Genomic DNA, 17,699 nt, shown 5'->3' on the forward strand with positions numbered 1-17,699 from the left:
GTAACAACACATTTTTACAAAAATATGCCCCAGCAATCCTTCTGTGAACATCCACAATTTACCACCTTCCTTTGCATAGTAGAGATCTTCACCTATGTAGCAGCATAGCATAGAAACAACAGTTAGTAGAGACAGAAAAACATAGCTGATGTGTAAACCGCACCACTCTATAATATAGGAAGACACCTCTGACCCACAATTTCTTCCCCCACTTTCTACTTACTTAGGGGGATCATATTTGCTATTGACCTATACTAAAAGCAAACTGCAATGCCCCCCTCCACATGATACCAAGCCAGCTGCACTGCCCAGCAAATGTGGTGGTGAAACTAAGGGTGCACAGCATGCACTCACTCCTGCATGCCTAGACCTAAGATCCAGGTAGCCCACATAGGAGTGTAAGGGGGTTCTTAGCCTTACACCTCTGTGCAGGTGTGCAGCCTGGCTCAGATCTAGCCCCAGTTAGAGAAAGCAAATAAAAACAACCCCCCTAAAATATGTTGCATGTTTCTAAAATGCACTTGCACATATGATATGGTATGTCTTGATTTCAGCTATCAGAACCCAGCAGGGGCTGCTTATGAGTGAGCCAATTCAGGCTTGCTTTGTGTGGCTTTGGTCTAAAGAAGCCATGATGTTTTGTTGGAGGGATTTATCATTGTTTTCTTTTTTACTTCTATCTCAATTCTCAGAAGACTTCCAATTTGCCAGAAGTTAAGCCTGTAGCAGTAAAGGTTGCCTGATCTTTTGGCCCAGGTTCCAAGAAATTAAAGGGAGCAGTGGAGCTGGAATCTGCGCTGTTATGATTTTAGGGTAGTGACTTCCAGTAGCTACGCAGATTTAACTAAAAACGTCAAGTTACTGTGTACCAACACATAAGAGAAAAACAGAATTATCCTCTAAGAAACTTAATGCAGTAGAAAGTAGAATGACAGACAGTAGTGCAGTGACACCTGGGTGCTGATGCTGAACAATGATAAAAAGGTGTTATAAACAAGCTGCCTTGAGTTGCTTCTGCAATAGCTCAGAGACCTAGATGGAATGGAGAATGAAAATTTCTAGTTTAAAAAAAAATAGCTTAGCTGACTTTTCCCTGGAGTTTGTTTATTTATTAATTAGAGTTTTATGAGTTTATGGTGGGGTTGCTTGTGGGGCAGGGCTCACCTTCTGGTTTACATCTTATGTTCCTGAAAGCTCATGCTTCAGGGCTTTAGCCAAACACCTACATGGGTCAGGAAGGGATTCTCCCCTTATATCCCATGTATTCTGGTGGGGAAAGGTTTTGCTCTCCTTGGCCAGGGCTCTGAGGAGGCACCAAGCATCCTCTCTCTCAGATGCTTGGCTAGCTGTTTCTTGCTCACATGCTCAAGGTCTCTCTGATCACCATATCAGAGTTTGAGAAGGAATTTTCCCCCAGGTCAGATTGGCAGGGACCTTGGGGATTTTTTTTGTTTTTTTGTCTTTTTCTGCAGTGTGAGTGTGCAGGGTCACTTGCCAAGATTATCTGGGTGCACTGCACTTAATCATTCCCCTGCCACTGCAAGGGGCCAGCATCTGGATCTGGGCCAGGATGAGCTGCTGTGGCTCCATGGGTGACCTGTCCCTGAGATCAGATGCTGTGCAGCTGTTGGATCTAGATGAGATGATTCTGTGCTGACTTCATTTTTCATATAATTTTCCAACACAATTTTTAAAAAAAAAAAATTATATTATTTGCATCATTCTGTCTAACCAGTTTAATAATCTCGCCTAGGGCACCAGAAATCCTAAGGATGGCCCTGCAAGGGGCTCAGGCATTGGGGCACCTCAGTCCCTCCTATTCTCTTCCAGTGGCACATTACAGCCTAGTCTCCTTTGGTCTGTAATACTTGCATCTAATTTCAGTTGCTGGGTTTAGTGTGCAGGTGGTGTTGGTGGCCTGTGATATACAGGAGTCAGACTAGGTGATCTAGTGGTTCCTTCTGGCCTTAAACTCTACTAGCGCTGCTGCTGTCTCTGCTCCCCTCTCCTGTGGGAATGGGGACAGCGCTGGGAGCTGCCGCTCCCAGCGGGGAGCCCGCACCCCAGCGCTGGGGGGCTTTTGACCACACCACGCGCGCGCAGCGCTTTGCAGCGCGCTGGAGAGGTGTGTTTTTCACACTGCTGCCTGCGCTGCAAATTTGTAAGTGTAGCCAAGCCCTATGACTCTGACTCTGCTCCCATGCGTTTGTCCAGGTCTTTGGGGGGGGGGGGGCTATTGCCCCTCTCTAAGGGAATCTGAGCTACCTCCCTCATATGAGGTGTGATATGGGGCCTTGCTTTGCACTGCTGGGGGTGTCTGGAACACCTAACACAATGACTGCCCCTGGATGTATGCAAATAATGCCCACTGGCTACCACCAGATTCAAGTGAACAGAGGGAAGGCAGCATTAGGCAGCCTTTGCTTTTTTATTATTAGCATTAGAATGGACTCCTATGGGGAGTGTGAAGGGGTTGTAAAAGAAGGTGAATGGCTCCTACATTTCAGCAACTGTCAAGTTGGCAGAACAAAGGTATGTGTGGTAATGGGGCATACTGGGGCACGGCTGAAAGGGGGTGAGTGGCATTTCCTGGTTTTCAGACATTTGGATTTTGCTCAACTCAATGTTCACCAAGTGACCTTAACACTGCATTAATGTAGTTTTTTAGCCTTTGCACAGTATATACCTTTGTTACAACTAACAGCTCAGACAGACTAAAAGGCACTTGCCCTCAGCAAGACCAATGAGGTTCAACAAATTCATTTAGGGTTAATAGGCCAAGCCAGGGATTTTTTCAGAAAGTCAACAACAGGGAATTTTAAAAGAACACCTCCTTATGCATCCTGGCCACAAAATTTAAAAGCTCATAGTATATATATCTATAGTATAGTATAGTCATAGTCTAACTTTTTCTAAAGCTGGACAGGAAAACATGTCTTCTAAAACATGTCAGATAGATTTAAATCTGCAACTGAGTGATTTAAATCTGCAACTGAGTGATTGCTTTAGTCACCTTACAGAGATTTTAATCCTCCTAGTTTTGGCAATATTAAATGGAGAGAAAACATAGGTGTTTTTTGTTTTGTGATGAATAAGAATGTGTGTGTATAATTTATAGATTTACTTTTAAGGTACACTGATGCAGCTGTTTATATGATTTATGCAGGGCCCCACATAAAATATGGCCAGTTAGATCACTCTTTGCCATGATGTTATATAAACCTCTGGCTGTGTTGCATAAATTGCATAAAAATAGCTATTCTCCTACCATCTTCCTGCTCTCAGCTTGTCTGTCTGTCTTTTCCACCTCTGTTTTGTTTCTGTGTTTTTCCCATAGAGGGAGTTGAGTAAGACTCCTGCATTTGGGCCCTTTATTGTTGCCCTTAAAAGGATAGAGGGAGGGGCAAAAAGAGGAGATTCTTTATAGTTCAAATGAGCACAAAAATCACCTGTCCCACCAGACCCACTCTCGGAATGGGCTGAATTGTCTGAAGGGGACATGAGGGACAGTTCTAAGAGGCAGAACCTGTCTTCTTTAGCTCTTAAATGTCACAGGTTACCTTCATGCGCACAGCAAGGTGAAGAGGAAGTGATAAGAAGATTCTAAACTTTGCTCTGCTCTAGTATGCTTTTATATGGGATCTGCATATATGTATTCGTTAATTAGTTGTAACAGAAGTTTCAAGTGTCACCAGCCTATCCAGATCATATTATTTTTGGGACTAAGTTGGAGAATGTTCACTGTCTTTTTCTTTTAAAATTTCCCAGGCTTCTTTTGGACAGACATGGGAAGAGAGACCCAAGTTAGACTGTGTTTAGTACTTTTGGAGAGAGATCGTACAGAAGACTCATCATAGCAATGTATTAATGCTAGAGCCAAAACGAAGAGATTGCAGCTTTAGGGTATTTTAATATTGGCTAGTGTCCATTACTTTGGCATGATTCGCTGGAGAGCATAATGCCAGACTCAGTGTAAAGTATAAACATGAATATATATATATATATATATATATATACACATAAATAAATAAACTTTCCTGCTGCTCAGTTCTGTTTCTGATGTCTACAGAGCACATAAGCTTATTTATACTTCATTCACTGCCTATTTGCCTCCACTGATGCAAAGACACCTCTGTGATAGCATTTCTGGTACACTGGTCAATCACAGAGTCCTTTAGAGCCTATCAGCACCATTTCCAGGAGGCAGAAAAATAAACTAATTCTGGGGACACAGCAATGAAATCCAGATTCTGAGCAGCCTGAGGAGAGCAAGAGGAACTCAATAGTCAGAAGGGAGGGCAGTGGCAAGACAAAGAAGGGCAAGTAAATTGGTGGGAAGATATAATCTGTTATATTATTAAGAAAAAACCCATAACGAGGGCCCTACCAAATTCATGGTCCATTATGGTAAATTTCATGGCCATAGGATTTTAAAATTGATAAATTTCACATTTTCAGATGTTTAAATATGAAATTTCACGGTGTTGTAAACGTGGGGGTCCCAACCCTAAAGGAGATGGGGGGAAGGGGTGTCACAAACCTGTTGTAGGGGGGTCATGAGATTGCCACCCTCACTTCTGTGCTACCTTCAGAGCTGGACAGAGTGGGGATGAGGGGATGCAGAGCTATCGGTAGCCGGGAGAGATACCTAAGAGCAGCCCTGCAGGGAAAGAGCAAGTCCTGTCCTGCCCCAGCCCTGTCCAGACTAGCAGCTAAGAGCCCCTTTCCTGGGGCACTCCCAGCAGCACAGGGAAGATTGGATCCAGCTCCAAACACCTCCTCCAGCTTCAGGAAACTCTGGGGCTGCTGCCCAGTCCAGAGTGTCCTGCAGCAGGTGGAGGCACCCGGAGGTAGGTCTAGTCTCCCCCACCCTCCCGAGCGGCTGTGCAGGGGGATGTCCCTCTCCAGCCCAGCCGGAGCTAGGGGCCCCCTTTGCTGGGGTGCTCCTAGGAACAAGGGGACATCTGATTTCATGGGGAAGGGCTTATTTCATGGTCCTTTCACGGCCACGAAACTGGTAGGGCTCTGTCCATAAAACTCTGTACCAATTCCACTCTTCTTACCTAAAGCCAACAATTGGACATTCCTTGCAGATGTTGCACTTGGCCTGGTGTTTTGCTGTTTCTGCAGCTGCCACTCGGTGCAGAACTGGTAGCCATACCATAGACTGCGGCTCCAAACGCATCCAGTCTATAAACTGCTTTACGCTAATTTCCGGCTTATTGTGATTCTGGTGAAGGAAAACCAAAACATAACAACAATAAAAACTTAAACACAAGATTTTTTTTCCCAATCACTCTATTTTAAAACCCAAAATCAACCTAGTTGTAGGCACTGCACAAAATATCCAACAATATAATTATAAATATGAGATGTAAGCCACAGCCTTCCTTAAATTACAAGCAAAGGTGAACTAATAAGGTGAGCCTGTAAAAAAGGAGGAAGAAAGCTGAGAAGGTAATACATTCGGAGCTAACAGTAATCCATACTAAAATTATCTTTGGGTATATCTACACTACAAAATTAAGTCGATTTTTTAGAAATCGATTTGATACAGTCGATTGTGTGTCCCCCCACTAAGCGCATTAAGTTGGCGGTGTGCGTCCACAGTACTGAGGCTAGCATCGACTTTCAGAGCGTTGCACTGTGGTAGCTATCCCACAGTTCCCACAGTCTCAGCTGCCTATTGGAATTCTGGGTTGAGCTCCCAATGCCTGATGGGGCAAAAACATTGTCGTGGATGGTGCTGGGTACATGTTGTCAGGTCCCCCCTCCCTCCCTCTGTGAAAGCAATGGCAAAAAATCATTTATCGCCTTTTTTCCTGGGTTACCCATGCAGACAACATACCACGGCAAGCATGGAGCCCACTCAGCTCACTGTCACCGTATGTCTCCTGGGGGATGCTGGTAGACGCGGTACTGCAGTGCTACACAGCTGTATTCCCTTGCCATGCCTTGCAGACGGCGCAATACAACTGCTAACCGTCGTCATCGTCCCGGGGGTGCTCCTGGCCGACCTCGGTTAGGTTGGCCGGGGGTGCCTGGGCAGACATGGGTGCTTCTGGCCGGCCTTGGTGAGGTCGGTCGGGGGCGCCTGGACAAAAATGGGAATGACTCCAGGTCATTCTCTTCTTTAAGTTTCGTCTAATGGAGGAGATTCAGTACTGCCTGGAATATCATGCTAGCTGGGGGCTTCTGCCTCATGCGGTCGCACCTACCCTTTGCTCCCATGGCTCATGAAGCCTGGACAATAATAAGGAGCAGTTCAACATAGGCAGATCAAGTGCATAATGGTGGTAGAATGTGCCTTTGGACGTTTAAAAGCTCACTGGCACAGTTTACAAACTCAGCAAAACCGATATTCCCATTGTTATTACCGCTTGCTGTGTGTTCCACAATATCTGGGAGAGTAAGGGGGAAACGTTTATGGTGGGGTGGGAAGTTGAGGCAAATCGCCTGGTCACTGATTACGTGCAGCCAGACACCAGGGCAGTTAGAAGAGTGCAGTAGGGCGCGCTGTGCATCAGAGAAGCTTTGAAAGCCAGTTTCATGACTAGTCAGGGGGCTACAGTGTGAAAGTTCTGTTTGTTTCTCTTTGATGAAAACCCACCCCCTTGGTTCACTCTACTTCCCTGTAAGCCAACTGCCCTCCCCCTCCAATCTCCGCTTCCAGAAGCAATAAAGTCATTGTTGTTTCAAATTCATGCATTCTTTATTTATTCATCACACAAATGGGGGGATAACTGCCAAGGTAGCCTGGGAGGGGTGGGGGAGGAGGGAAGCACAGGGGTGGGGTAGTTGTGGAGGCACCCCCTAGAATGGCATGCAGCTTATCATAGAAGCGGCATGTCTGGGGCTCTGACCCAGAGCGGCCATTTGCCTCTCTGGTTCTTTGGTAGGCTTGCCTGAGGGGGAGGGATAGCATTGGCCTGCTAAACCCAGGGTTGTGAGTTCAATCCTTGAGGGGGCTACTTAGGGATCTGGTGCAAAATCAGTACTCGGTCCTGCTAGTAAAGGCAGGGGGCTAGACTCAATGACCCATCAGGGTCCCTTCCAGTTCTAGGAGACAGGTATATCTCCAATTATTATTATAAGTTTCATGCAGCACTGCTGCAGGTCCCTGTTATAACCTCTGTCCTTCATGCCCTTGGAGATTTTTTCAAATATTCTGGCATTTCGTCTTTTGTAATGGAGTTTGGATAGCATGGATTTGTCTCCCCATGCAGCAATCAGATGCAGTACCTCCTGTTCAGTCCATGCTGGAGCTCTTTTGTGATTCTGGGACTCCATGGTCACCTGTGCTGAAGAGCTCTGCATGGTCACCTGTGCTGATGAGCTTGCCACGCTGGCCAAACAGGAAATGAAATTCAAAAGTTCACTGGGCTTTTCCTGTCTACCTGGCCAGTGTATCTGAGTTGAGTGTGCTGTCCAGAGCAGTCACAATTGAGCACTGTGGGATAGCTCCCGGAGGCCAATACCGTCAAATTGTACCCACACTACCCCAAATTTGACCCAGCAGGGTCGATTTCAGTGCTAATCCCCTCATCGGGGAGGAGTACAGAAGTTGATTTTAAGAGCCCTTTAAGTCAACAAAAATGGCTTTGTCATGTGGACGGGTGCAAGGTTAAATCGATCTAACACTACTAAATTTGACCTAAACTTGTAGTGTAGACCAGGGCTTTGAAATAAACGTTTTTTTAGAAGGAATTGGAAAGTCAAGGGAAAGCAAGATCTGCACTGAAAGGCTACCTTTAGAAAAGGCACACTTGCCTGCTGATGTAAGACGTGGCGACAGGCCACCTAAAAAGCATAAAGTATTTGAGTCTAATTACTCATCATGGTGAGGCTAAAGGAAGTGATCTACAATGTTTAGGACTTTTTAAAAAAACAGCCAACATTGTTAATTTAAACTAACATGTAAAAAATCTAATATAAATAATAATTTAAAGTAAATCTATAGGCAGCCAAAATATTATCACACTTGTTCCAGGTGGCAAGCAAACATGCTTGTGAAGTCTGAATATGTTGAAATCAGTGGAGAAACCTTGATAAAATGGAAATATATTAATCATATTTTATGATCATATGGACCTGTGCTGTTGTTCTGAGTTCATGGCAAGATAAATCAGACACAGCCTAAAAAACATCAATGGTAAGTAATAATGCATGACCAAAGTGACTCCAAGATTTTTAACCTTCTCATTGCCCAAATGAATCCCTCTCAGTAAGTGGGAACACCAAGGAAGACAGTAATAATGAGCTCTACCCATCGGTAAGGACAAGATAGCTCTGACACATCCAGCGGAAAATATCATCCAAGTACTTCTCTGGAGGAGAGGCTTAACTGGCAGGGTCCACCCAACAAGAGAGATGTAACTTTATCATCAACAACATAATGATACCCTAGTGTGTGTTTAAAGATTATCTTGCCAGGAGGTATTATGCCTACACTGAAAATCATGGAATATGAGATTGATCCTTGAGGGACAGCACATCAAATCCCTTAGTGGTGACACACAAAAAGTCCATCACCACCAATTGAATCCTCTCTTCTAGAGAGGACTTGAACCACTTGAGGCCAGTAACAGACACACTAGCAATATCTCCTATTTACTGAAGCAGTACTATGAAAGCTTAGAAGAGGTCCATGGGGGCCAACCTGCGAACTGATCTTGATCTTAATCAACAGATTACTCATGAAACTAATTCATAGATTCCAAAGCCAGAAGGGACCATTGCTATCTAGTCTGACCTGTATAACTCAGGCAATAGAACCTCCCCAAAATAATTCCTAATCAACTGGTCTTAATTCCAAAGGAAGACCAGAACCCACATTGGAATCTACCACTTATCTCTTATAAAACAGTTTATACCACTCAATCTTTCTAAGCTCTGAACTAGTAACAAGGGACTAAAGCACAAAAATGACTGAAAAAAAAAATCCCAGAAGCTGCAATAAGGAAAAGTAAAAGAAGAGATGTTGCCTCTCTTCCAACAAAGTCTTCTAACATTTTCTTTTGTAGGATTTAATAAAGTCACAATACTATTAAATGTCTGACATTTCACTTATGGAGATTGATTTATATACAGCATAGTGACTTCTTAATCCCTATCTGAGTCTTAGCATTGCTCAAAGACAGCCACATTCTCAAAAATAATAAATGCAACCAACATAATTATCACTACAAAACAGCTAGAGCCTTGGGCATCCTTTACAAATTCAAAATGTGGTTGTGTTCCATTAGAACGTCTTCTCTTTCCTCCTCTCTTCCCTAAAAAGACAGACATCCTCTGCAGCCTAATCAACATCCTGCATGCAGCTGAACTGCAGTCCTGTACCATGATCTGTCTGTTGTATAAAGACTCCAGACATATAAATGATTATGTTGCAAACATTGTGAAATTGCCCGCTCCCTTGTCAAAAAACTAGCACTAAGTCATCTCCTGATGTGTAGGGTCAAAATTACTAATAACATTGCTCCCCTGAACTGCTGAGATGAAGCCTTGTTCCAGCAGAAGAAAGAGTGTTGTTCCCACAATATAAGGCTGCCCAGAAAATGTAATGCAGGGTAACTGCTACCATAAGTTTTAACAGGGCTGAAGGCTGCCAAGACTGCCATAAGACTAAGGGTTTTAAGATATATTCAGATGCACTCAGTATAATTTTGTGGATCTTTTCCTGCACTGATAAGTAATTCACTGGAGTTACCTTTTAACAAAATCCTCAGCTCCTTGTTTTCTAGAGCATGCAGGTCTCTGAATAAAACTTAACTGATGAATCTGTTTTTGAACACCCATCTGTCTACTTTGTATATGCCTTTTAAAAGTGGAGATCAGGAGCATACTGTACTTCTGAGAGGAAGGATTGTCCAGTGGTCAGGGCACTAGCCTAGGATTTGGGAGACAGAGTTCAATGCCCTTCTCTGCAACAGACTCTGGGATTCTGGGTGAGTGACTAAGCTTCTCTATGCCTCAATTCCCCATCTGCAAAACTGGGATAATAGTACTTCCCTATCTCTGAAGGGTGGTGTGAGGATAAATACATTAAAGACATAAGTGCTTTGAGATCTACTGATGAAAATTACTATATAAGAGGTATTATTATTATTTTCAGTATGGCCATTATCCAAATACAGCCTCAGTCAATAATTTGACTCATTTTCCATACAACCCACGAAGAGAAAACAAAAACCTTTTAAAGACATTTCAGATGTCTTAGATGGTTTAGACACAACAAATCCTGCATCTTGGCAGGGGGTTAGACTAGTTGACCCTTGTGGTCTCTTCTTACTCTGATGTTCTATGATTTGTGCGAAAGACAGACAGAGAAGAGTCGTGGTTACCACCTTAAAATGGGTTTTAAATGTGTTATTATGGACTGGGCTTACTCTGTCTTTTTTCTTTACTACAAAAACAACCCTTACATTGTAGTTTTGCCATTAATCAGAGCTATAGGTGTTACTGAAAATCCCACCACTTATTAAAGTATGTAACTGTGGATTCAGGTGTCTGCCTTTACAAATCCAAGTTTAAAATTTTTGGCCCATAGCTGAATTACTTTAGAGAAAATAAAAATGTGTAACATTATTTTTTCACATCTGTAATAGGTATTTCTCAATATAGCTCTAATGCATAATTCTTTTTTGTTTTCCAGGGTGATCCAGTCTATACCTTGAAACCAGTGACATATTTTAATTCTTGATCTTCCTTCTGTTGGTCTTCCATGAAAGAGCTTCATTTAATACTCATTCTAATTACATATTTGGATGAAATATACTGTGTGCCTTTTATTTTTACACTTTACTATGAAGAGACTGTCTGCTAATTCCACAGCTGATTTTGACCTAAATAAAGTTTGTGAATATATAAAGAGGTATAAAACAAAAAGATACAGCTGACACATTTCATACATAAAGAATGGTTGATGATCTTACCTGCTGGAAGCAACTACGGACACTGGGTTCAATATTACTGCCACCAAAAGCTGCTACTTCTCCAAGCTGCCGGGGGATCTGGATGGCATCATGAAGCAGAAGGCCAAGCTGCCTCTGGTCACACATTTCTGTAGGCCCTGCCACTTCCTTAAAGAGATCTGCAATACAGACAACAGTCGATGGCTCATATGGGAAAGTCATTTTAGTCTCAGTCTGCTCTTTTTTCTTTTCCCACTTCAGCTCTATGGGTTTAATGAATATTTCCTATTCTAAATGTAATTACAATGGGTCTGATTCTCCCATGGCTTACAACCGTTTTATCCTAGTGTAAATCAACTTCAATAGTATTTTTCCTGATTTACACTGGTGTAAATGAGGACAGAATCAGACCCAGTAAGTGTAGTTTATGCTGTTTATTTTAATATTCTTTAAACAAGAAGTGGAATAAGCACTACCGTATTATATCTCCCAACTTACAATCAATCAACTATTTGATAAAAATGTGGGAAATACCACAAAACAAAATAATATAGTCAGGGGTGGCTCTAGGCATTTTGCCACCCCAAGCACGGCAGGCAGGCTGCCTTCGGTGGCTTGCCTGCGGAGGGTCCGTTGGTGACCGGCAGAGCACCTCCAGTGGCTTGCCACCAAAGGCTCTTACGTAAATTAAGCTGTCATGGGATAAAAGGGAAGGTCCTTTCATGGATTGAGAACTGGTTAAAAGGCAGGGAACAAAGGGTAGGAATTAATGGTAAATTCTCAGAATGGAGAGGGGCAACTAGTGGTGTTCCCCAAGGGTCAGTCCTAGGACCAATCCTATTCAAATTATTCATAAATGATCTGGAGAAAGGGGTAAACAGTGAGGTGGCAAAGTTTGCAGATGATACTAAACTGCTGAAGATAGTTAAGACCAAAGCAGACTGTGAAGCACTTCAAAAAGATCTCACAAAACTAAGTGATTGGGCAACAAAATGGCAAATGAAATTTAATGTGGATAAATGTAAAGTAATGCACATTGGAAAAAATAACCCCAACTATACATACAATATGATGGAGGCTAATTTAGCTACAATAAGTCAGGAAAAAGATCTTGGAGTCAATGTGGATAGTTCTCTGAAGATGTCCATGCAGTGTGCAGAGACGGTCAAAAAAGCAAACAGGATGTTAGGAATCATTAAAAAGGGGATAGAGAATATATATTATTGCCCTTATATAAATCCATGGTACGCCCACATCTCGAATACTGTGTACAGATGTGGTCTCCTCACCTCAAAAAACATATTCTAGCACTAGAAAAGGTTCAGAAAAGGGCAACTAAAATGATTAGGGGTTTGGAGAGGGTCCCATACGAGGAAAGATTAAAGAGGCTAGGACTCTTCAGCTTGGAAAAGAGGAGACTAAGGGGGGGATATGATAGAGGCATATAAAATCATGAGTGATGTGGAGAAAGTGGATAAGGAAAACTTATTTACTTATTCCCATAATACAAGAACTAGGGGTCACCAAATGAAATTAATAGGCAGCAGGTTTAAAACAAATAAAAGGAAGTTCTTCTTCACGCAGCACACAGTCAACTTGTGGAACTCCTTACCTGAGGAGGTTGTGAAGGCTAGGACTATAACAATGTTTAAAAGGGAACTGGATAAATTCATGGTGGCTAAGTCCATAAATGGCTATTAGCCAGGATGGGTGAAGAATGGTGTTCCTAGCCTCTGTTCATCAGAGGATGGAGAAGGATGGCAGGAGAGAGATCACTTGATCATTGCCTTAGGTTCACTCCCTCTGGGACACCTGGCATTGGCCACTGTCGGTAGATAGATACTGGGCTAGATGGACCTTTGGTCTGACCCGGTACGGCTGTTCTTATGTTCTTAAGAGTGGGTAGGGGGAGAGAAAGGTGATCAGACAATGGTGATATAGGTAAGAGATTAATTTTTTGCAAACTGGATTTGTTTAAATCATTCACAATCCCTCCCTGTGAATGACTAACCCAGGGAGACTGACAGTGCTGGGGCCAAGTGTAGAGAGAAGTCAGGGGTACACAGCACCAGCAGCTGGTCTGTGCTCTGCTGGGGAAAGGAACCTCCTTAATCAAGAATACAATAAGCCAAAGCTCTAGCACTTTCTGACCAAACTGACTTCAGCTAGCCTAGAAACAGGAACCTTGGCAGGTGAAGATGCTGGCAGTGGTTCTGGTACTGAGTGGGGGCAGCAGGGGACAGCAAGTTGATAGTAGTTCTGATGGGGAACACCCTGTGTCTGTTACTGTAGTAGATGAACCCATCAATCACTCTCTGAGGATTCCACAACCCATAGACTCCAAGAGATTGTGTGTAGGCTGAAACCAGTAAGTAGTTTAAACTGGAAAAAAAAAAGGTTCCCCTTCATCAAGATGGGCAGGAAAGGTGAGATGGGGGAGCTGAGAGCTTAGACATATTAGAGGTATGGGGGAACCTAATCTAATACTCTCAAATTCCTGAGAATGCACACACAATGTTCTGATTAATACAATTCTGACCTAGCTTGGAAGAAGAGTCTTTGAAGAACTATGACCATAGGTCGGTAACTACAGTGCACACTAGGCAGTGCAAGAAAGTTTGTTCAACAGTTTATCATTCCCAGTAAAAATTCCACCACAAGCGTGTTGTCTGTGTCTTTTGCTGGCAAAGATTGTGGAGCCATCAAATTACATATTTAGCACTGTCAAATCACAGCCATTCAAGCAGCTGCAAAAGAGCCCAGTGACAGAGACTCCACAATTACAACGAAATATGGCCTTCAGTAGAAGCATAAACAGAGAAAAATGTATTTAAGACTAATTTAATTTGTTCATTCTGAACCAAAAGCAGAGATCTTTCAATGAACAGCCTTCCTTGTGGCATCCCAAATCCTACAGTTCCTGAGCACTGCATGGCATCGTCCCAAAAGCCAAGGAAACAGTAATTTTCAGATTTTTCTGTCAGTTTCTAAACTTGTTTTAATTGCCATTCACACTAAGCCTCATATCCTGGGGATGAGTTCCAGATTCAGTACCAGAGTTCAATAAATAATTAACAACATATCATTTATTCAAGTAAATTTACCTTTGTTTTCTGCTCATGAATTATAAGCAAGCAGAATGTGCTTTTTTTTAAAATGTATTTGTTATTTGAATTTTGCTGATTATTTTCAATTGTGGATTGAGTGCAAACAATTTTCTGTGACTACCTGATAATCAGTCTTCAAGTTATGTTTCTTAGTTGTGACAGGTCAGATAAGTCACGTAGTGTTGCTTCTGTTTCCTGTCTGGATGAGTGTGAAAGAACTCAGTCATAAAAAACTACATGTGAATTTAAGCTTTGGTTTCTGTGAATACTTACATACGACTTTGAAATTTGCTTTCCAAGAGTATTTGTGCCAGTAGAACTAAACAACTCATAAATGGCCTATTTTTTCTGCAGTACAAATGATGTTATGTAAATAACTGATAGTAATAATAGTAATGATACTATATAAAATAACTGATTGTAATAATAGTAATTAATAGCAGGCATTTTGTTTATCCTGTTCTTAATATTTCAGAATTAGACTAGGTTATATAGTTATTAAAGCAACTAATAAACATTTTAACACATTCATTAACTCTTTGTTTGCTGTATACCTCTAGTCTCCAGCTCAGGAAAGCACTTAAGCATGTTCTTAACTCTACCTCTATTCAAGAAACCACACAGGCAAGTGCTTAAAGTTAAGCATAAGGATTTTCCTGAAAATGGATGCTTTTTTGAACTGGGGCTTTAATTGTGTACTCTTTTTTCTTAATACAACTAGGAATTTTATTTGATAAAGCTTATATCACCTACACAAATCCACAGTCTTTAAGACTAACAGATGTATTGGAGCATAAGCTTTCGTGGGTGAATACCCACTTCATCAGACGCATGTAATGAAAATTTCCAGAGGCAGGTATAAATATGCAGGCAAGAATCAGTCTGGAGATAACGAGGTTAGTTCAATCAGGAAGAGGGAGGTCCAGACTGATTCTTGCCTGCATATTTATACCTGCCTCTGGAAATTTCCATTACATGCGTCTGATGAAGTGGGTATTCACCCATGAAAGCTTATGCTACATCTGTTAGTCTTAAAGGTGCCACAGGACACTCTGTTGCTTTTTACAGATCCAGATCCAAACGGCTACCCCTCTGAGTCTTGCAAAGAAGACTGGGAAGCAGTTTAATTATATCAGGAATTGCTACACCAAAACATATTTTCAGAATGCATCTGAGTCAAAGCATTCTTAACTGTATGGGACATGAACTTGGCTCTATGTGGTTGATAGATAAATAATAAACTAATAACGTAAATGGAAGAGTAGCCCAGGGGAAATTGTTCTTTATTTCCCATAAAACCAACTTCCCAAAAACAGAGCAACAGAGGAAGATGCTACCAACAATCTGTGTGGATCAGTTGCTTTGAGACAATTTGACCACATTAGATAACGCTTCCACCCCTCTAAAGAAAAGTCTTGTATTGTGACAAGCTCTGGAGGTTCATCAGGAAGCGGACACTAAAGCTGACAATTATGAATTGTCAAAACCCGACATACTGAAAAAGAATATGGAAATTAAAATATAAAAAGATATTTTATGTTAAGTAACAGAGTATCTGTTGAAGTCCTAAAAAACCAGATCAGGAAGCTATTTAGATATCTAAAGTCTCTTTGATATGATGAGTTTTAGAATTGAACTTGTGATTGTCTTAGTACACAAATCTTCTGAGACAAGTAAGCTAACCTTTTGTGCCCCCAAAATACCAGAACTCTTCACTTTAATTTGTTTCTGAAGAATGCTGTAAAAGTGTAAGTCAATTATGCAAATATGTACTGGTGGTCAATTGCCACTTTTGTTTTGTATTAGAAATAATTGCTGAAATTTACCTTCACCTAGGCCAATTTACTATTCAACTTAAATGTTCGTACTTAGTCTCAATGGGAATATTTGATCAACAAGGTCTATTTTACATTGTTGAAGGCAATTTTGAGTTTGGAAAAAAAAATCAACCTCTATTCTAGTCTTTTGGTTAGCTCTTACCATTTTATCACAGGAATCTAACCCTTAGATACTACAATCAGCTTTTCATTTTTCACAAATCCCATTCTGCTGCCTTATTATGAATTTTGATTTGTTGTATATGGACTCAGCCCTCCCCCTTGTTCATGAAAACAAAGACCAATTCATATGAACTAAACTATGCTAGGGAATTAAAAAAAATGTACAACATGCTGGGGAGAGACTACGACTGTACAAAATCACAGACGTTGAAACTGGTCCCAGTGTACAAGATTTTTGCTAATGTAGACATAGTAATCAACAGTTTACATGAAAGTGCTCTTTAAAAAAGCAAGGAATATATTCCCAAGGAGCTCCACAGTTTTCTGTGAAAGGTATAACAAATATTCTCTCGATATACTTTTACTTACTTCTGCTTCTGTGAAATGTGTCGGACCGCTACTCCCATAAAAACTAATTTTAAGTTCCATAAGTCCATACTGTATTATTAGCCTTCCCCTAGGATTGCACTAATCCTTTGTTCTGAATTACTTATAAATACTATACAATAGAATGTCACTCCATGTTTCTGCAACTATTTTTGCTACATGTTGCTAATTTACTAAATGTTTTCAAAATATTCAACATCCTCAGAAATTTCAAAATATCTAAATCAATATAACTTCATGCCTTTTGTTGGATTACATTGGGCAAGGTTTTGGCAGGAAGTTCAGATGATAGAGCAGTATCTGCAAAGTGACAGTCATCCTTCCGCAAACAGACACATTTAATGTAGCTGCTGTATTTTGGTATATTTCCTTGCAGTAGTTTATCAAACCTATGCACCTGTTCCTATCAACTCTGACTTGTTTGATTTTTCCATAAACTGAACATATGAATGTTGCACTATTTTGTTAAACGGGCAAAGTACATAAAACAAGACATTTTTCTGGCTTCTCCATAGAAACCACGTACAACCACTTAATCCTGCTTTACCATATGTCGTAACTGCATAATTTACAAGTTACGGCATAAAATCTACTTGCCCACATTTTATCACTATGACTGATGACAGTGCAAAAGCTAATGTTAATCTACTATCGCATCAAGAAATATTTCTTATCCTGGGCAAGAGAATAATTATGATTTTTGTTTAAATCATGTCTGTCTTTTAATATAAAAAGTACAGATTCACACATTTTATGGAATAAGTTCTTACTTACATCTGTACTTTTCTTCTAGAAGACCCTTGGAAAGAGACATCAACCCAATCTTCAGGGACTGCACTCTGATTTTTCCAGTCCGCCCCCTGAAATTGCACGAAGCTATTAGAGAGCTTAAAACACAGTTAATATTATAATATAGGTTCATTCCAAATTCAAAACACCTGGCAAGTTATACAAACTATACCTAAATTCTTTAAACAAGATACTTCAGGTCTTTAGAACTGATAATCACAATAAGAAATTCTCCTTCACAAAAACCCCTCAACTTGGGTATGCGTCGTCTTAACATTTCACATTACCCCCAAAATGATGAAATTTAGCACTATAAAATCATAGCATTATTTGCTAAATGTGATTTACAGAGCAAAATGTACACACCAGCAGACAGCTGGGAAGCACACTGCACAGTGAGAGATGGGGTCTGTAAAATGAGGCCAAGCTCTGATACTGTACAGATTCATTAATGTTTTTCACCCCCTGTGCTTCATCTCTCTTTTAAAAACATTTTGGTGTAT

At 41.2% G+C, this 17,699-nt stretch overlaps 1 protein-coding gene across 5 annotated transcripts in view; it reads right to left on the reverse strand.

The window, feature by feature from the left end:
* Window positions 1-17,699, reverse strand: part of UTRN (utrophin) — a 576,172-nt gene that overhangs the window by 71,807 nt on the left and 486,666 nt on the right. For all 5 annotated transcript variants that reach the window (XM_039528635.1, XM_039528634.1, XM_039528636.1 and 2 more), the window contains 3 exons: window positions 17,182-17,267; window positions 10,935-11,092; window positions 5,064-5,230 (listed from right to left, as the gene is read on the reverse strand). In XM_039528635.1, coding sequence (XP_039384569.1) covers window positions 5,064-5,230; window positions 10,935-11,092; window positions 17,182-17,267 — 411 coding nt within the window. The remainder of the gene's footprint in view (window positions 1-5,063; window positions 5,231-10,934; window positions 11,093-17,181; window positions 17,268-17,699) is intronic.

The sequence above is a fragment of the Mauremys reevesii genome, linkage group 3, assembly GCF_016161935.1.
Source record: "Mauremys reevesii isolate NIE-2019 linkage group 3, ASM1616193v1, whole genome shotgun sequence".
NCBI lineage: Eukaryota > Metazoa > Chordata > Testudines > Geoemydidae > Mauremys > Mauremys reevesii.